At 36.7% G+C, this 21,861-nt stretch overlaps 1 protein-coding gene across 9 annotated transcripts; it reads right to left on the bottom strand.

Moving 5' to 3' along the window:
- Nucleotides 1–289: 289 nt before the first annotated feature.
- LOC110800829 (uncharacterized protein At4g18490) lies at nt 290–11,114 on the bottom strand. Of its 9 annotated transcripts, XM_056831133.1 has the most exons (22): nt 10,618–11,114; nt 9,058–9,139; nt 8,089–8,200; nt 7,402–7,590; nt 7,088–7,276; nt 6,869–7,006; nt 6,629–6,763; nt 6,224–6,412; nt 5,910–6,092; nt 5,635–5,823; nt 5,313–5,495; nt 4,455–4,619; nt 4,237–4,386; nt 3,999–4,136; nt 3,085–3,393; nt 2,833–3,007; nt 2,689–2,750; nt 2,564–2,600; nt 2,263–2,439; nt 912–1,024; nt 697–787; nt 290–593 (listed from the first exon to the last, which is right to left on the bottom strand). In XM_056831133.1, the coding sequence occupies exons 2-21, from the start codon at nt 9,107–9,109 to the stop codon at nt 727–729; spliced, it is 2,946 nt and encodes a 981-aa protein (XP_056687111.1). In that variant the 5' UTR covers nt 9,110–9,139; nt 10,618–11,114; the 3' UTR covers nt 290–593; nt 697–726. The 9 variants fall into 9 exon arrangements, with proteins under 9 accessions (XP_056687111.1, XP_056687112.1, XP_056687113.1 ...); XM_056831134.1 differs by having other exon boundaries at nt 290–787; nt 10,663–11,114; XM_056831135.1 differs by having other exon boundaries at nt 290–787; nt 6,869–7,000.
- Between the last annotated feature and the right edge of the window lie 10,747 nt (nt 11,115–21,861).

Raw genomic sequence — 21,861 nt, forward strand, 5'->3', positions numbered from 1 at the left:
CAAGTGATTAATGAGGATGGAAACAATGTTTTCTATGTACTTTTATTGATTTTTTTTTTTAATACTCCGTATTGAAGACACCCCAACATGAGACAATAACAAATTTGTACATAATTGATTATTTTTCATTAGGAGCATCCAAGCTCTATTTTGATGATAATGGTCTACCAATAAGCTTAGTTTTCATTTTTATATTTAGATTATTAACCGTGCATCGCACGGGTTCTATACTAGTTATGAGCCTAATCAAAAGATAGAATATAATTTTAATAAGGTAAGAAAAATAAACTTAGGAAAACAGAACATAAAGTGTGTTGTTTCTCTTATACGGAGTAAGTTTTACCGAGCATGATATTTCCTACACAGTACAACAATGTGCCACACCGCCAACCAGGAACTCCCCAAAAGTCCAAAACCCATACATGATAGTATGCAAATACAAATTAAGCGACGCCTTTAAGTAAAATTTCAACAAGCAACTTCATATATCTGATCTTACACTATACACAAATCAAGGGGATCAAAAGAAACCAATAACACCATATTGATGCTATCCTAGTATCCTCACTGAAGGGGCTAACATTTAGATTATCCTGAAATCACAGTTCCCAGAAAGCCGATAAAATCAAATGAGCAAATGCAACACCTTGTATGCGTATGCATGTGCAAGAAATAAAGAGTGAGAGGTTGGTTGACCTTCTTGTGATCAGTATGACCCTAGTTCTTTTATGCCTCAACTTCCAACTCCCTTGACATCAATTTAGAAGCAAGCCTCTGAACTGCACAAATGTTTTTATTGTTAAGGGTTATAATTGTTCTTCCAGGCTCCAGAAAAGCTCGTAACACTGAAATATCCAAGTACAGAAAAAAAAAAATGATATATGACGTGATAAAATTATAAATGTAAGGATATTTTTTCTTCGTGGATAGGGTGGCTCAGCATCAGAAGATTGTTGTTGTTTACAAGAGCTCGGACCAGTAACTCCTTCGCTTCTTCATGCTTCTTCTTCAACATGTTGCAGATCTGCATAGCATGCCCAAAAACCTTGATTTTCATCTTTCAATGATACAGCATTAGAGACATAGCAAATAAGGGAAAAAAAACATTAAGGGAAAAGGGGATTTAGGAGCATGTTAATACTTTGTACATCTTACATGAGAGAAACCGGAAAGGCAAACTAGATCAAGGATTTAAACGGTGTAAACAAGTAGTGTTGATTAGTTAGACTTCTAAATAGTTCATACAATGAATGTCATGCAGATAGTTAACATTATTTGCTCTTTAGGTAAATGCTACCGGAGAAATAAGCACAGATAAATCATACAAGACAAGAAAATAGTGCACTACAATAGATTTTCATTCACTTATTTGTTCCAAGTGGTAAAAAACAACCCTAGCAAACTGTATACATTTGTCCGACCATTGAGATGAGGACGGTTCAGCATAGAAGCCAGTACCAGGATAAAGAGCTCCCCGAGGAGATGTGTTATTCTCAGTCACAAAAAACATGAGACTGGGTATGCTGAAAATATATGGATTTGGTCAACAAACAGAATTGCCTCAATTGAAAGAACTAACCAATTATCAACGAGGAAAAATGAACATAATATAGCACTGCACTCACAAAAAGTCTTACTGCTCTTGTGTCAGGATACTTAAAAAGGAGCACAGATGCTTCAAGTAACAACAAAAATTGCAAAGACCATACTGAACTATGCTTGAGTTCGACCGCTTCCCGAGTCCCGACTCAGACAACATAAGTTAACCACTACATAATCATTAGGGGCATAGAGCAAAAAAGAAGAAACATACTCCATAGATTCTGTTGAATCCAATCCATGATACTATGATAGTGTGTTTGGATACGGAATGGTAAAAGGGAAATAAAGAGAATCAGGGGAATCAATAAGCCAAATCCGGTAAATAAGAGAAATCCTTCTAGTGTTGGAAAAATCGGAAAGCAAATTTCAATTCCTCTGTCCCCCACTCCCAGTTCCTCTTCCCTCTGAGACTTCCGTTTTTCTACGATCAACTGATCATCAATAAGTGGGCTTTCATGAATTGGAGGAAAAAAAATACTCAGAAATGATATACTACTTGCTTTGGCAACACAAAAAAGTTAATAGAGTCCATAGGCAATATTTTCATCAAATTTTGGGATCTCTGCTTTCTCCTTCTCTCCTTTAGAGGCCACGTTTACTTAAATTAATGAACTGCTCTTAGATCGAATACTACCAATAAAGTAAATCAGGACTACTTACATTATCAAGCTCTTTTGCACATGCCTCAGCCTTTTCAACATTTGCATCATTCTCCACCATCAAACTGAACTGGAGGGAAGCCATGTTTGCCTCTTGATCAAAATGAAACTTAGGGGTCTTGTTTTCTGCTGAGACATTCTTTGTGTTTCCTACCACAAAGTTACCATGATTTTGAACCTATACACACAACCAGGTAAATTCTGTTAGCATAGCTCATCACATGGATCTACTTTCACCAATCGTTTCTCCCTTTTGAAGCACTACTAGTTAAATGATTATAACACAATGTGTAACACGTTACCCCATCTTCACGTATCCTGACTGATACTTTAGTCATTCTGCACATTCAAAAAAATTGAAATTAATTACCAGGAAACTATCTGATGTAATACTAATATGATTTAGCAGCTTAGAAGTGTGCTACACCTGCTTTCATTGGGTGAGAAACGTTTTGGAGTATGAAGCTTTGCTAGACCCCTATCAGCAGCCTGCCCATTGGTTCTATGAGTTACTAATAATGCTTTAGTAGGAGTATCAGAGAGCTGGAGATGACATTATCATGAAAAGAACCTCAGATCGTTTGCGCTTCAAAGAGGGTGTTGAGGGTGTTTGTTTCTCGGCAACAATTGGAGACACCTTCTTAATCATCACTTGTTTTGGCCCGGTGCTTTTCTCAACATTTCCCAGAGATTTAGCATTACTTAGCATAGTGGGAGAAGCTGAATGTTTGTCTGTAGTGGTACGTCTATAAGGAGGATTTTTAAAATAATTAATCAGCAGAACCAGGGGTATAAGAGAAGATAAAGGAAACAATCAGCAAACCTTGTAATTTTCAAACTAGGAAGAGCTAACATTCTCTTGTCAATTCTCTGAGATGGAAGTTTATTCCCTTGACCAATGTTTAATTTCGGAATCAATGCGGTGCTTGAAATCTTGTCTTTGAGATTCCCTTGACCAGGATTTAATTTCGGAATAAATGCGATGCTTGGAATCTTGTCTTTGAGATTCCCTTGACAAGTATTTAATTTCGGAATCAATGTGATGCTTGAAATCTTGTCTTTAAGATTCCCTTTCCCCTGGTTGCCAAATTTAGTTCCCTGTTCTTGTGGAGTCGGAGAAGGAATTTTAAAGCTGAAGGAAATTTGATATATTTCCCCGACATGAACAGAACATAAAAAACATTCCATAAGTTCTCTTATCATACTAGAGAAGACAGTTGACAATAATTTTGCATAGCATAAAAATGGAGTCTGACAGTCCAAGATGTTAAAACATGACAACTGTGCCAACCTCCAAAACAAGAGATTAGCAGCATAGTCATCCTCATTAAAAGATTTTGGAGCCTGTTATTGTGTACATATTACAATATACAATCAAAGACTAGAGCTTCTTTAAACAGAGGAAGACCGGAGAATCAGTGGATGCCCAACTTGAGTTTTAAAATATAAAACTCGAGAAAAGGATAAAAGGGAAAAAAAATGTATTGAGGAAAACATGGATGATGTTCGCCAAAAAAATACTTCACAGGTTACTACTCCCTCCACAATGTAAGGTTCTCACTTCTCACTAATCAGAGCATAAATTTTGCAATCAAGCAATGGAGGATATTAAGAGAAAGTTATGACTGAAATATTATCCAAGCCATCAAAATAGTAGACTAGGCAAGTATTTATTGAGGTATAAGTAAAATTGCAAGTGATGCATCTATTTTTTACTGGAGTATTGATAAGTCTCACCAAGAAGATTGGACATTTCTGGTCATCTTCTCACATTCCAGCGAAGCGAGTCCGTCATTTTCTGCCTCTCCATTATACGGCATTGTGTCAACACTGCCCTCGTTCCTAGTTTTTTCATTTACAGTGTCATCATGGTCCCTGCTCAAATTCCAAGCATATATTTAGCAGCAACTTCATAATTAACTTATGGTGTCATGGTTAGAGAAAAATGTCAGAACTTGAAGTATAGTGGCATCACCTCGGAGGAGTACGAGCAGCAGCATCTTTCTCACTTTTCTCCATAACTGAATCTGATTGAATCAATTCCTTGGTAAATGAACTTGGATGGTTTTCTAATTTCTTTCCACTATGTTTGCTGCTTCCATTACTACTACAACTTACAGAGACACTGAAAGGTTTAAGGATATCAAAGTAGCTAGTAAAGTAACATTCTCATATTGTAAAAGTTAAATTTACCTTCTGTTTACAGCATCAGTGTGTGTTGTGCCTTCTTGGTTACCCTCAGAAGCTGAAACTGTGGTAGTATCACCATCAGCTGTTTCTTGTGCAACCAGAATGTTTGAGTTCATAGCTCCTTGAACCTTGCTCTTCGGCAGCATTGTTTTTGCAGCAGTCGAACCACTGGACGAAATTAATTACCACTTATGACAATGATGAAAGGTGTGTCCGGTGTCCCCACAACAACTAATTCAGCAGATCGCTTAATTTAGTGATGATGTCAGCCTTCCATCCCACCCTCTACCAACCAAGAGAATGATAAACATAGTAGCGAAATATGTTAAGTTAGAAATCTCAGTAGCATCGGTAGATTCATATTTGCTAGGTCTCTTTTTTCAAATCCCCGCCCCTTTTTTTGTAGTATAATTATTATGAGAACATTTATCTCCCTAGTGGCCTAGTGTAACTTTATATTTTAAAATTCTGAAGAGGGGTAAACCCAACTTGGATGTCATAAAAATACCAATTGCTCTAACAAAATGTCAACCCATGCCAATAATTACATAGCAGTTAGGTGAATGGAGAACATCATGAATAGTAACCTACAATTGTGAGCATGAGAAAGCAGTATCTCAAGAAGGAACCCTTCCTGACACTTGACCGTCTAAATTAAAATCATTAATTAACGTTCCAGAATGTGTGCAAAATACAAAAGTCAATAACAAAGAAGTGACTAATGGATCAACCAAATGGTAGAGGCAGCATGCCATTCAGAGCATTGATAGGCTTAAATTTGAATAAATTATTTTGTTTGTTAAAGGTTAACAAACAATTTAAAGAACAAATAAGCACATCAAAATAGAGCAAGGTGGATACCAATCAAATGGTGCTGACGAAACATTCAAAACTGGCTTTTGCATATCAGCACGCGACCTAGCATTGGAGGACAATGCCTTTGGGTCACTAGTTGCAGAAGCTTTAACAGTATCTGAAGGGAGGTTAGCACTACCCGAACAACCACCATCATCAAGCTCATTCTTCCCATCATTTGTGTTCATTCTGTCAATCAAGCATGGATGACTTGTGTAGCATCAGTTTTTTCATACTGTAATATCCTAAGCAATTGATAATTACTCCTTTCCAACAACACAACACCAAACTGAAGTATATACTATGAAAACGGTTCATGTATACTTGCCCATTAGAATCGAAAGAAAAGGTGAACTTCTCATGCTTTTCTTGAGCGTTTCCCTTGGCAGAATCCTCTTCTGACTTTTCCTTCAACATTGTGGATTTATTTGGAGATTTAGAAAAATCGATGTTTGGCATATTCTTCTTTACAGATGACATCTTGCCAAACGCATCATCAAGAGCAAAATCCATATCCCTGGTAAGATATATTTCATAAGCACAAACGGACTAAAGAAATATAGATATTCAAATTAACACACAAAATAGAGCAAGATGAATAACCTATCAAATGGTGCTGACGAAACCTTCAAAACTGGCTTTTCCATGTCAGCACGGGATCTAGCATTTGAGGACAATGCCTTTGGGTCACTAGTTGCAGAAGCTTTAACAGTGTCTGAAGGGAGCTTATCATTATCCAAACAACCACCGTCGCCAGGCTCATTCTTCCCATCTTTATTGGAAATTCTGTCAATTAAGCATTTGTGTAGCATCAGTTTTCATACTGTAATATCCTAAACAAATGATAATTACTCCTTTCCCAACAACCCAACACCAAACTGAAGTATATACTATGAAGAGAATTCATGGATACTTGCCCTTTAGAATCGGAAGAAAAGGTGAACTTGTCATGCTTGTCTTGAGTGTTTCCCTTGGCAGAATCCTCTTCTGACTTTTCCTTCAACGTTGTGGATATATTTGGAGATTTAGAAAAATCAATGTTTGGCATATTCTTCTTTACAGATGACATCTTGCCAAACGCATCATCAACAGAAAAGTCCATATCCCTGATAAGATATATTTCATAAGCACAAACTGAATATTGCCCTTTAGATATTCAGATTAATGCACAATCGTTGACTGAAGCACAACCCCACTAAACATATATGATTATAACTTACAAGAAGAAGTGTATACAAGAGGTCCTGAATCAATCCTGACTAGTAAGATTGCAAGTTATGCATCTTTTTTGAAATGGAATATTAACAAATAACAAGTTTTACCCAGAATATTTGACATTGTTGGCCTTCTTCTCACATTCCAGTGAAGGGCTTCCGCCAATTACTTTTCCATTACGCAGCACTCTGCCAACACTCACCTCATTTCTATTTTTCTCATTTACAGTGCCATCGTGGTTCCTATTCAAATTCCAAAAATATAATTTTAGCAAAAGCAACTTCATAATAAACTTAAGGTGTCATGATTAGGGACAAATGTTAGACTCTATAGTATAGTAGCATCACCTTGGAGGAGCATGAGCAGCAGCATGCTTTCCACTATTCTCCATTACTGAATCTGATTGAATCAATTCTTTGGTACTTGAACTAGGATACTCATCTGATTTTTTTCCATTATCTTTGCTGCTGCCATAAAAACTACAACTAAAAGGGCTTTTCCAAGATAATAAGGTTATCAAAGTAGCTAGAAAGGTAAGATTCTGTTATTACAAAAGTTTACTTTACCTTCTGTTTACAGCACCTGTATTTGTTGAGCCTTCTAGATTATCCTCAGAAGCTGAATTTTCTGTGGTACCACCATCATTTGTTGCTTGTACACTAGTTTCAGAGGCATTAACAGTTTTTGAAGGGACCTTAGCACGACCAAAACAGCCACCGTCACCAGGTTCATTTTCTTCATCACTAGTGTTCATTCTGTCAATCGGGATAATATCCTTGTATAGTATCAGTTTTGCATAATATCCTAAGCAATTGATATTGACTCCTTTCCAAGCACCAAAATGAAGTATATACTGTGGAGAGATTTCATGGATACTTGCCCGTTAAAATCGAAAGAAAAGTTGAACTTGTCATGTTTGTCTTGACAGTTTCCCTTAGCAGAAACCTCTTCTAACTTGTCCTTTGACTTCATGGACTTTTTTGGAGAGTTACAAAAATCAATATCTGGCAAATCCATCTTGAAAGATGACATCTTGCCAAAAGCATCATCAAGATTAAAATCCATATCCCTGGTAAGATATATTTCATAAGCACTGATGGAAACCTCTATAGATGTACGGAGGAATATACAATTTCTGTATGAAGGAAAGTATAATCACAAGCGCACTGAACTTATTTAAACACAAAATCGGATGTACACTGGAGGTCCTGACTACCAAAAAAGTAAAAGTGATAACAGTTTACAATACCATCATGCCAAATCATAACTTAGAGTAAAATGCCAAAGGGGATTCAAACATGCACTAGAAAGCCGTGAAACTATTATTTCAACAAGTCCAAATTACTTTGACACTTCAAAGCGGAAAGTTTTATTCCTTTTAACTCAATCTACCTCAGGAGTTCATTATGGGAAAACCTGTATGAAGAATACAAATAACCTGTGAAACTACGCAAAATTACTATTTCCAAAGAACATAATGATGAGTGTGGCAGGCGGAAAACCATGGACATTTGTCATCATCGAGAAAGAATTAAGAATAAACACAAAGCTATTTCACAAGACTTACATGCCAAAGTCAAATGCCTTTTTCTTGCCTTTGCTGACTGGTTCGAAGTCGAAGTCCATATCATCACCACCTGACTTCCACGAGCCAAGAAAATCTTTGGAGAAGTCCTCATCTATATTTAAACAAATGGCTTATAAGAGAAATAGAATACTAGATCTATTTGTAAGTGCACCGGAGTAACTAACAACAAACACATATGCAACAGGGAAAATGACAACAAAATTTTGTAATTTCCAGCGGGGATTGTCTCGGAGACTCGGAATGCATATTGGGGTTTCTCCCTGCTCCCCAACCCCAATGGGAAAAAAATGAAATGTTTCAACTCCTATATTATTTCATTTCACATTAATTCATTTAATTATCTCTAATTCATCAGTTTCATCATGAATTGTGGAATCACCAATTTTGCAATTCACATTTTCTCGGTTTCTGAATTTCAAAGTGAAAGGATTTTGATGTTATAGAAGTGTCACAGATACACAATTGTCAAGGTTTAAGCTGAATGGAAAAGGAGAAAATAATATAGAACTGTAGCAAACTAGGAATATAGAAGATTTAATGGAATTGGTTTAAAGAAATGCACACATATCAGAAACTTTAACTCCAGTTTACAAGAAGAGAGATTTGTTTGTTTTCTGGAATAATATCCATTGTGGTTCGAGGAGAATATTTTTTATTCAATCATGTTTTATGGGGTTTTTGTTCAGGTTAGATGGAGAAGCCCTGCTGAAAAATGTTCTTCCGCATGGCAGAAAAATGCTTCCCCTTTCTTAGTTTCTTTATAAATTATAAGGTAGATATTTTCATCTTACACAGAATTCATTTTACTAATCACTCATGAAATATAAATACGGAGTAATTGTTATGGTAGATTTGCACTACTGTTTCCTATGCAATATGCACCAAAACCATCTGCAGCCTTTAAGTCACTATGTACAAAAAGCTAATGAAGTGCAGGCATAAAAATACCTAACAGTGACATTTTCGACTTTGAAGAATCTTTCTTCTCTGAATCTGCCATCTCTATTAAACCGGTGGTTGATCTTTTACCCTGTATAAACATATCTGAGGTTAGTCAAGGCAAAAGACATAGAAAAGTACAGATTACTAGACAAACAAGTCCAGGTATCAGTACTCCCGAAGATTAATAACAGGCAGAGCGGCCCTACCCAGATTACAGCAATCTATTCAGTGCTTCCTCTGAATTTAATACATTAAACAAAGGAGTTTGACTTGACAAAAATGTTACTCAGACTCCTAAATTTCAACTTGAAGTACCCTGTCAAAACTCACATTTTGTAAATACCTAAATATAATATGGTTCTTACTGCAGTTCAAAGACTTCATACTAGACAAAAAAAACAGTCAAAGAAACCTTGCATCAGCCAGATCTGAACCCCTGTCAATCCACATCGGGATCCAATCACTATCCAAAGTCTAAATAACTTATATGATTCTCTCTATGATCCTTAACACATGTCCTTTAAGGTTATACACGCGATGAAGAAGTTAGCTAGTACGTAGAAATCTAAAACTAAGTAATATTGCAACTTGCATGGACATTTTAAAGTGATAAAGATGGCCACAAATAATATGGATTAGAGATAATAAAAGCTGAATAGCTAATATCTTCAGACTCTATTACCTATCAAAACAAACAAAACAAAATATAAACACCATTATACTAACATTCAAGAGCCATATTCTTCAAATTCAAATTCAAATTCATTACCAAGAATACCAACATGAGAACATTTGATGTATTTCAACACATGTATCGTTTTATCTACCCGCAAAATGTCTTTCAACAAATTACATCTATTGTGGTAACTACCTCTCTACCAGTAACAACGATATGGACCTTCTTTATTAAGAAGTTCTTCAAGGCGTACCTAAGAACTATCTCTTCTTCTATTGTGGCTATCAATCAATAAAAAAGTCTGAACGCCTCAGACTAGATCGATGCATCCAATATTCCAATTCGATGATCACAGATGTCAAAATGCAATGCAACATTTTCGCTAAAACTCAGCAGACGGGAGAATCTATCATGTAAATGAAAAATTACAGTGCATAAAAGACAAATAATCTTTTGAAAGATAACCTTATTGCTTTGCAACACCGTTTTCACTTTATGATTTATCTTTTTTTTTTTTGAAGGACACTTTATGATTTATCTAGAATAGCACGAAAACATAGATTATTGACACTTTTTTCGCAACAGTGCTGTGAAGATGAATCCGAGTGTTCGACGACTGCGGAAACATCTTCGAAACAGACAGCATACAAAAACATCTTCGTTTCTAACAAAATTTCACTCAGTTTCAAGCAGGATTGGTCAAACAGTAGAACAAACAAGAAATTCATGATCAAATAATTGAGAATTATCAAAACAAATTCGATTCACTACCTTCAATCTAACGCTGCTTTCAAACAGAAAATTAGAAAATGCACGAAAAAATTGAAACGCAAAGCATCTGAGATTATCAAATTTTAGCTGAACATTCGCAAGAACAGTTCAGTACTCACCACAATTAATGATGTAGGTATGATTAGAGAGAGACTGAGACGTACGGGAATGAAATTTGCAGATAAATTGATCGAAGAAGTGCAGAGCTAGGGTTTGAGAGAAGTGAACTTTGAAGTTTTCGGAAATTTAGGGAGAAAACTACTGGCCTACTGCAGCAGAAGAATTGTTTCCAATTGAACGATGACGGAGCAAAATGAACGGCGTTTACTGTTTATAGCTTTGAAAATTGGGTTGATCAAAACCTCAAAGGCAAAGAGAGAGAGTGAGGAAGAAAGTGAAAGGACTTTACAGGCTCGTATTCAAAAATTCCCGGGTTTTGTGATTGTTGGGACTTGAAAAGCAAAATTGACCCGACTGAGTCACTCACTCGAATTACTCAGTAATTTATTTATATAATTTAAATGGGCTCAATTTGCATAATCCGTTTTTGTCAGACAAGTTCTTCCTTGTTTTCTTGCTCGTCGTAGTAAGAGCACTCCCTGTAATGGGAAATAAATGAGCTCACAAGTAAAAATGGGTGAGGAGAAAAAAGAACATGGACCATATCAACGGGAAAGCGAATAATTGCTCGCGAGGAAAAGGAAAATAACTCACGGGGCATTCTTTTTCTCTGTTTTGCTCGCCATAAGTTATGGCCCCACCACTGACTTTTTTCTGTTGGAAATAGATGAAATCACGTGAAAGAAAATCCAAAATTACCGTTTAATTTGAAGTCCAACAGCTATTTCCACAAAATTCCAAAAAAAACAAAACCAAACACTCATGAGGAAAGTTTTTTTTTAGTTCATTGGTGGGATGAATTTGTTGTAATAAAATTTGTATGTGATAAAAGTGATGTGGAGGAATAAGAAAGTGGTACAGAGATAGTGGTGAGATTTTTTCCCCCACTAGTGAGAGTGGTCTAAACTAGAACATTTTCAACATTTGGAGCACATCAAAGTTACGATTTTTCATGCTTGAATCATCCTTTCTTTTTAACATTGAGCCCCCAAATTTCATGCTTAATTTTCAATTTCAAGTTAAAAAAAACAATGATATTTTTAAGTAGGTAAAGTTAAATTCATACCATTTTGGTAGCATTAAAGGGAAAAGATATCAAACTTAATTGAACATTATTTTCCCCTTAGAATTACAAGTCTCTAAACATGCAAATTTCAACTCTTCATGCAATTCCGATTATTTATGCTTTAACTTGCTTATTTAATCGTTTTTTGCACCATATAATTCATTCTATTACACCTAGTTCTTTTGGGTGGTGTATATTCTCTTTGTGCACCATTATTTTGTGACGATTTGCTTTACTTGTTTATTGCTTTCATCACCTCACATGCTAAATACAAATACATATAGAAATAGATTACGCTTAACAAGATAATTTTTGGACAAACCGACTTAGGTTCCCATTAATTTGACTGAAGCGAATCGATCACCAATTGATTAGTTAAGTCAACGTTTTTGTTTGACTTTAGCTATTTTTGTATTGTACATTTGGCGCTAAAATATCAATTAGGTTGTTATAACTGATTGGCTGAGTTGGCAGCTTGTTTGTTACACTTTTACAGCTAGCGTATTGTATAAATAATGTAAGCTCATGATTGTAATAATCATCAATAATAATAATACAAAGTTCTCCTCTCTTAATCTCAGAATTCTCTCTACTCTTCTCTGTGTTCTTCTCTCTTCTATGTCTTCTCTTCTTATCTTCTTCTCTATTTCTGTTCAAATCATTGGTCAATATACTTGAGTGATCAAATCAGCGGTGAAGGTCATCTTCCTGCAACATTGCTATCAGCTTCTTGCAACATTGGTATCAGAGAAAAACCGATCATACTTGGTTGAAACCAATACAATTGTAGTTCTCTTCTGCGATCCTGGAACTTTCAATTCTTGAATAGAAATCATATTGGTTTCGGAATAAAGTGAAACTGTTGATTCAGTTGTGAAGTTACCAACATTGTAAGGAATTGTTGAGAGATCCTTCAACCTGGCGCCTGCAACAAGAAGATCCATAGATGATCATCTGAAACAATTGGAGGAAAAGTTGTTGGAACAAGCTCAAAGGGTGGAGGATCAGTCTACCCAGATTCAAGATCAATCCAAAAAGATTAATGGAATCATGGACCTTTTGTTGGATATGAGGAATCAAATGAACCAGATGAGGGATACTACTTCTGAAAATGGGCACATCAAACATGGAGGTTAAACTAGGGAGACTACTCACATCAAATCTTTGGGGTACACTCGTAAACTTTCTTTCCTAAAATTCGATGGTAGCAATACTAAAATCTGGATTAAACAATACATTAGGTACTTTAATCTTTGTCATATTGCTGATGACCAAAAGGTAGACCTAGCTTCATTAAAAATGACTGACAAAGCAGAAAAGTGGGTCATAGTTACTTAACAGCCAAAAGAAATGTAGATCGGGGTGTATTTTGTTTAGATTTGACTTCTAGGTTCAAGGATGTTAGAGGAAGTAACACAGTTTAACAGTTCAATAAACTCAAGCAGGCTGACTCATTTGAGTCATATCTTGATGAGTTTCAGGACTTGAAGTCTGATGTGTTGAATACTCATCATTCATTGCCTGGGGAATTCATCTTGGACAATTTCATTGGGGGGTTAAATTTAATTGGTAAACCCTTTGTGAAGGCCTTCAAGTCAACTTCTATTGCTGAGGCAGTTGAATTGGCAAGGCTCCAAGAAGAACAAAACTTATCTTGTTCACAGAAGGCTGTTAAAACTCCTTTTTATTCTCAACATAACAAGGCAATACAAGTTGTTCCTGTTAGTGTCAACAGACCAACACTACTTCCTGCTCCTTCTACTAAACCCCAGTTGCTTATTACTAAGTTTCAACCAAAGTTTAAGAGGAAATTTAGGCATATACCAGTGGATGTTAGAGCTAAGAAAATTGCCAAGGGCCTATGAAACTATTGTGATCAACATTATGATAGAAACCACAAGTGTCAATTCATAGAGCCTCAATTGTTTACAGTTGAGATTTCCAGTAGTGGAGATAAGGTTGATAGTAATAGTGATATCGAGGACAATGATTCTGATCGAAGATGAGGGAGTAAATGAACACGTAATATCACTCAATGCTCTTTCTGTGAATCAAACCTTTTAGACCATGAGGGTGAAATGAATGGTTGGAACTAGATTGTTCCATATTTTGGTGGACTCTGGGAGCACCCACAACTTCTTGGACTTATAGTTAGCCAAGAAAATGGGTTGTCGGATTGAAACAATACCGATTCAGCATGTTGCAGTGGCAGATGTTAATCATTTAAATTGTCATCATGTGTGTAAAGGGTTTACTTGAAAAATGCAAGGAAAACAATTCAAGGCAGATGATATGTTGATATTTTTAGGGGGGGGGGTGTGACATGGTCCTAGGTGTACAATGGTTAGCCACACTGGGCCCTATTTGATGGGATTACAAGGAGCTAAAAATGGTATTCACTCAAGCTGATTGTCAGTTTGAACTTAAAGGTGTGCATCCTCATAAAGTTAAGTTGCTTGAGGGAGCTCTTCTATTAAGTTGATTGATAATGTAGTTCGATTGTGCCTATTACAAGTCAGAGATGTTGCCTTCGTGGAACTGAACACCGGTACACCCACCAATCAACCCATTATCAGTTGAATTAGAAGCATTAAATAATTCATACAAAGACATATTTGCAGACCCTAAGCATTACCCACCTTACAAGGGGGGTCTTTGATCATACAATTCCCTTAGAGCCAAATTCTAGACCTGTGAACATCAGGCCATATAGATATCCTCTTAAACAGAGAGATATTATTGAACAATTAGTGCAAGAGATGCTTGAAAGAGGAATTAATCAGAATAGTGCAAGTCCACTTGAACTTGAATATAGAACTTGAATGTAGAAATTATGAGGTTTTTATTCACAAAGGCCAAGACTTTATGTAAAGACTCCACCTTTGGAAAGCTCCATACTTGTATTTGATTCTAGTTCTAAGGGAAATGATTCCCACTAAAACATCATTGAATATTTGAACTTTGAAAATTGCATTTGTACATGAAATTAACTGATTCATGTGTTCTAACTTAAAGAATGGGTTGCACTTCTTTAAGTGTCATGGAACTTGTATAAAGATTGAAGCTTTTTGAAAACTTGAGTCATGGTTGTTAGAAGGAGTATTTTCAATCATGAAAACCTCACTTTCTTAACCAAGTTTTATAGAAAATAATGCATAAAGATTGAATCTTGAACTTGAAATAAGGTTTAGAAGATCATTTGAGGGGGGGTTTCAAGTATGAAATCCCCTAAAAGATTACCCTTTTAGTACATAACCTAATTCAAATGAGTATGAAAATCATATGAGCATCCTTGGTTTTTAGAAATTAGCAAAATAGATTAGCAAAATAGAAGATTAGAAGGGCCTCGGATTACCTAAGTATGCTAGATTAATTTTTCCAAGGTGATTTCCCAATTTCAAAGTAGTAAGAATGTTTGTTTTTTAAGAATGTTAAGGATTTTGAGAGGATTTGTTGATTGTAAAGTGATTTTGGTGTTATGACCTTGTATTTAGTTTTTGATTTTCTGCCCCCCAAATATTCAGGAAATGAGGGTTTATATATATATGCGGATGAAAAGCCGACAAAAGGCTAGCGTCAGGCGCTGATGCTAAGCTGGCGTCTGACGCCAGCAGACATTGCCATAAAAGGATGATGACGTCGTCCTTTTGAGGCGCGTCTTGATTGGTACGTTGTACCATTTTGTATTGTAGTGGGGGGGGGGTTCTTGGGGAGGTTTCTTAATGAGGTTGATTTTCTTTCTTTTAGACGCAAACCTCTTGCATATTTGTACAGTTTGAATCCAGTTTTACTGGTCGGCATACTGGATACTTGGTTTTGTTGGTCGGCTCTCGAATTTGGATTGCTTAGTGTCATTTTGACCGGAAATATGGCTTAGAGACCAATGGAGAGGCCCGTTTTGAGAGTTTGTACTTGGAATTTTAAATTTGTATTTAGGAATTGAATTTTGTACCAAGTTCCGGAAGGGGAACAAACTTGGGGATTGGATTTTGGATTTTTGGACTCAGAATATTTAACAATTGGGACCTCCACTCGGAGTTGTACCAATCTTGGCACTAGGCTAATGGTTTTGTCATTGGCCCTAAATGGGAGACATGAATTTGCTGTTTACAGAAGCCCCCACTTTGACTGAGCGTTCGGTGAGGAAAGTCAAAGTCAAAGTATTCAAATTGGGATGGAGAACGATCGAGATATTCTACAATCAAGACCATTCTTTGTACGCCGGTACCTGCATAAAACAAGTGTTAGAAAAAAGAAGGGTCAAGTCTACCTCCGATCGGTTTTGACAACTCAACTTTGTACGGTTTGAACGCCCCCGACCCTTTCTTGAGTCGAAGCTTGGCATCGAAAATTTTGAACTTTGAACATTGAATATGCCGTTTGAGTTTTACCCGGCTTGATCTTGAAAATTTTTAATTTTTAATATTGAATACGCCGCCTGAGTTTTAGCCGACTTGATCCACTGGGGAATGGCTTTAAAGTTTCCACTAGGGAAAGGAATATTGGGGTACGATACTGTAACACCCTAATAATTCCTTGCTTTTATAAAATCATTTTTCAACTTAAAATAAAGGAATTACTAAAGTATTACCGCCACCGTGATAACGGTTAAGGCTATTACCAGAATTACGCAGCGGAATTTAATGTCAACTAACTTTTCAAAAAATAAATAATTAAATTATCGAGGCCTCCTACAAGTTGGAACCATAATGGCCCAAAAACCAAAGTATTAAAAGTTCAACGAATTCAAAACATAATTAAAGTATGAATAGAATAGTTTTAAAGTACGAAAAACATGCAACTCTCTCAATCATCCAAAGCCACATGATTTCGATCGTACTTTGATCTACCAACTTGCTATATTATTCTACTCCCCAACAATGCAAGTGCAAATGATGGAACATCATAGGGTCATTAAGGCAAAGGCCATGACCAAAAGACACAAAGCACGTAGTCAGCAAAAGCTGAGTACTTACAAGAATAGAGTGAAACAAAACTATAAACATGCATCACTCACTAAGTACTAATCAACATGCAAAAGCCATTTAATAAATAACAAGTAAATCATGAATACAAGACTCGACTCTTAACTCACAATTTAATTAGAATAAGCTTCGAACGGGCCAAAAGAATATTCCATAAAGGAAGGGTGATGGGAGCCAACCATACACCAAATAATAAATAATAATATCGGACCATACCGAGTGTCGGGCCATACCGACGGAATTCCAGCGCATAATATGAATGAAACAACGTCTTGTATCATTAGTAGGAGATCAAGCTTTCCGGCAAGCCCCCCCCCCCCATTGTTCATACTCAAGGTATATACGTTCCAAGAGTTTTGAAGCTTGTTCTGCTGGCACTTTACGTTTATTAATATTTTATTAAAGGCGAACTCAAGACTCAACAATCATACACACATACAATTAATAAACAACAACCAAAACAATATTATTTTAATGCTTTAGGACTTGTGATCAACAAAGCAAGACATTGTGAAATTACTACCAGGTTCCTCCTCACAAAAGTGAGATTCCACATCATGCCCATTAACATGAGGGTTGTGCCCTTGCACGACAAATCCTAATTCATTTCATATAATATTCCCAACTGAACCCTACATGTGCGGTGGCTTACGTGAGCGAACCCTTCTCATGTGGTAAGAATAAGTAGTACAACGTGGTACGATTAATTGGCTCAAGAGTATGCTAGACATCCCGTACAATAGCATAATAATAAATAATCCATCCCTTGCATGTGAAAACAAACCATACATGCATAAATATTGAACAACATGATCGATAATGAAATCCATACTCGTACTAATCAAACATGCTTGTTCAACCAATAATTCAATAAATCCAACATAATAATTCACATGATCGTTCACCAAAATAAACATGAATCCACATAATATAATTCACATCAACAACAATCATGTAATTATCTTGACAAATGGTGTGGTCGCCCTAGACTTGTACGTACCTTGAATACCTAAGCGTAGGGGCCACTTTGCAATAACGAGCACTCACTTAAAAATCACCTCCTATCATCAAAATAATGAAACTTAAATTATTTCCATGTTCATTAAATTTTCAGCAACTTTATAAAATCTTAAACCTTGTTTAAACTTTAGAATTCAATCGTTCTTTAATAAAATAATCGTCTCAATTTGCAAAACTAATCCCTAGTATGAAAACATACTTTTTCCACCCTTAAAATCAATAAAAATCAACACTTTAGACCTTTTTATAAATCTGAAAATATAATTGATTATCATAATTAAAATCATCACCTAATTATGCTAATCAATCGACTCATTAGTTCTAGGTTAAAACCCTAACTTGAAAATCCCAATAACACCAATTTAACATCATAAAAATCAATTCTTTATTAAATAAACGAATCTGAAAATTCATGCTTTAATAATTAAAACAAGCCTCATGAATTACAACACATCAATCCTTAAAGTACGGTGTTCATAACCGATTCCCAGCATTTTAATTATTCAAAACAATAATAATAATAATATAATTTAAAATACGAAATTGAAATAGAATAGGTAAGGAAGAAGAGAATTATACCAATCCGGCCTATAGCACGGAACAACCACGAATTAATGTGATATTGGGCAAAAATAATTGAACGAACGAACAACGAAACACACACATACACAATCGTGTGTGCGCGTGCGCGGGCGAAGGGACGAAGGCAGCAGGCACAACACGCGCCGACGCGAGGCTGGGCGACAAAGGCTGGGCGCGAGGGCGCGCGAGAGAGCGAGGGCGAGGGCTGGCTGGCGCGCGCAAGAGACGCAGCAACAACAGCGGCACAGCAGCAGCGCAGGGCACGACGAGTGCGCACTGTGGGCTGCGAGCAAGAGGGAGTGGGCGAGAGTGTGGGGCTACGGGCGAGGCGCGAAGGCACAAGGCTGCTCGTGCTGTGCGGGCTGTGGCCGAACAAGAGGGAGAGGAGAGAAGGAGTGTGGGGCAAGAAATGCAAAAGAGGGTTTATGAAAAATAAGGGGATCATTTAATGAGGGGAGTCCTATTTATAGGCTCCCAATTTCTAATGGGCTAGGCTTAGGAAATTAGTATTGGGCTTAGGGAATTAAATGATTGGGCTAGCCTAGAGCTTTGAATTAAATTCTTTTGATTGGGCTCGTTTAATAAAACGAATTGGACTTTTAATTTAAAACCCAAACCTTTTTAAAATTACTTGCGACCCATTAAATTTCTCGAATCAAAAATTAAATTCGTTTGGTATTTAATTAAAATAATAAATATTCTAATTAATTAAAATACATTTAAATAATATTTAAATGCGAAATAAATTCTAAAAATCGTAAGATGCTTCATAAATATAATAAAATATATTTCTAAATATTATAAAAATACGAGGTATTACAGTCTACCCTCCTTAAAAGAAGTTTCGTCCCGAAACTTGGGTTCGGAAATCAAAATTTAAACTCAAAACTTGAGACTTTATGAGACTTTAATGCGTTCACTTGCAAAAATTTTGAGTTGCTGTACTTTTTACATGATTAAACAGGACAATAATAAGTGCAATTTCAATAGAAAGCACTAAATTGAGCATAAAATAGGGGAAAACAAGGTAAAAAGCGCGAAATTCTTCCGCACTCTACCCCCCTTAAAAGACACGAGTTACGACCCCGTAACTCAACTAACCTCGGGAAACAGCTCGGGGTATTTCTTTCTCATTTCGTCCTCCGCTTCCCAAGTTGCTTCCTCAAATTCTTGATTAGACCACAACACTTTGACAATTTTCACATCCTTAGTACGTGTACTACGCACTTTACTATCCAGGATTTTGACAGGTCTTTCCTCCAAGGTTAAACTTTGGTCTAATTCTATGGTCTCTGGTTGCAACACATGCGACTTATCCGGAACATATTTCCTTAACTGAGATATGTGGAACACATTATGCACTCTATGCAAGTCCATAGGCAAGGCTACTCTATAGGCTACCTTTCCAATTATTTCTAAGATTTCATATGGGCCTATGTACTTAGGGCTTAATTTCCCTTTCTTTCCAAATCTCATGACACCTTTCATTGGTGACACTTTGAGCAACACCTTATCACCTATGCTGAACTCTTCATCCCTACGTTTCAAGTCTGCATAAATCTTTTGGCGATCCTGCGCCGCTTGAATTTTCGATTGGATGGTTCGGATTTGGTTCATGGTCTGAGGTCCCAACACTACGGTTTCACTAATGTCATTCCAACAAAGGGGACTTCTACACTTTCGTCCATAGAGGGCCTCAAATGGTGCCATCCCAATACTAGCATGATAGCTATTGTTATATGAAAACTCAATCAAATCCAGGCTATCTTCCCAACTTCCTTGGAAATCGATGACGCATGCTCGAAGCATGTCCTCAAGGGTTTGGATGGTTCTCTCAGTTAGTCCATCAGTGGCTGGGTGGAAGGTTGTACTCATTTTCAATGTCGTACCAAAGCTCTTATGCACACTTTTCCAGAAATTCGAAAGAAACCTTAAATCCCTATCTGATACGATATCCTTAGGAACTCCAAGTAACCTCACAACATTCTTAATGTTTTCCAGAACTCCAAGTTGTTCCATTTTCCAGGTTTCCTTCATTGGTATAAACACTTCTGACTTGGTCAACCTATCTACCACAACCCAAATATTATCATTTCCGGTTTTCGACTTAGGCAAACAAGTGACGAAGTCCATAGAAATACAGTCCCATTTCCAGCTTGGAATCTCTAAAGGTTGGACCTTCCCTTGAGGTCTCCTGTGCTCTATCTTAACCTTCTGACAAGTCAGACATCTAGCCACAAATTCAACCACTTCGTTCTTCATTCTTGGCCACCAATAGATCTTTTTCAAGTCCTTATACAACTTGTCACCACCTGGGTGCACAGAATATGGCGTATTGTGCCCTTCCTTCATCAACTTTTCCTTCAATTCTCCACACTTTTGAGGCACGCGACTGTAGACACCTAATTTGTGTCTCCCCTTTGGGATGATGACGATACCATTATCCTTGCTAGGTGATTGGAATAACTCCAGGCGGAAATCCCAATTGCTAAGAATACTTCCAAAATTTAAGATCCAAAATCCAACCCCCGAGACCGTTCCCCTTTCGGGTTCTTGGTACAAAATACAACCTTCCAAATCCAATTTAAAAATCCAAGTACAATATCATCTAGTAGACCATCCCATTGGTTTTACTAGGCCTTTTCCACTCAAAATCATCTAAGGCAAGTCAAATTCGGGCGCCGACCCACAAAACCGAGCATGCCGGACCCCGTCCCGTAAAACCGGAATTCAAAACCCGAGAAAGGCTTGTTTTTAGACGCTAAATGATGCCTTAACCTCCAAGCAAATACAAAATGCCAAACCTAGTACTATTCTTACAACAGGTACAACACTACAAGACGAAACAAGGACGGAGCCCGCGTCCTTGCTTTGGCAGCATTCAAGCCACGTCAGCAGCGCACTGCGCTGGTCCAGCGCCCTGCGCTGGCGTGTGCTGGCGCCTTGCACCCATTCCCCATATAAATACCCCTCATTTTGAGCATAATGAGGAAGAGAACAACAATACAACGTCGTAATTTTGACATTACGCCTCAAAATACAACTCAAAAACTCCTCAAAAACACATACAAAATTCCTAAATTCAAAAGTAATTGGGAGCTCTTGCCTAAACCTAACTAGGTAAATCCGAATCCCATTCTAATCAACTATGTTGCTTTGATTTCTAAATGATTAACAAGTTGGTGTTTTTAATCATTAAAAACACCACTTGCAACAATCATACATGTTTTCCAAAAATACAAACTTTTTCAAAATACAAAATGCAAACTTTCAAGATTCAAGGATGTCCAAGTTGTTTACAATCACCTCTTGGACTAGAATCACCTTCAAACATGGGGTAATCAAAGATGACACCTTTTAACACTTAAAGGTTTAGTCTTTTGAGATTCAAAACTCCATTGTTTTCAATATACAAGTTCAAGTTTTCAATTTTCAAGATCCCACCATGTTTAGGGTTGTTCATGGTTACTTCCCTAAACTAGGATCCTTTCAAGTTCAAATTTCAAATTATTTCAAGTTCAAAACTTCAATATTCAAGCTTTCAAGTTCAAGTTTAACATGCAAAATCTAGGATATTTGGGTTGAGCAAC

This window comes from Spinacia oleracea, chromosome 6, assembly GCF_020520425.1.
Source record: "Spinacia oleracea cultivar Varoflay chromosome 6, BTI_SOV_V1, whole genome shotgun sequence".
NCBI lineage: Eukaryota > Viridiplantae > Streptophyta > Magnoliopsida > Caryophyllales > Amaranthaceae > Spinacia > Spinacia oleracea.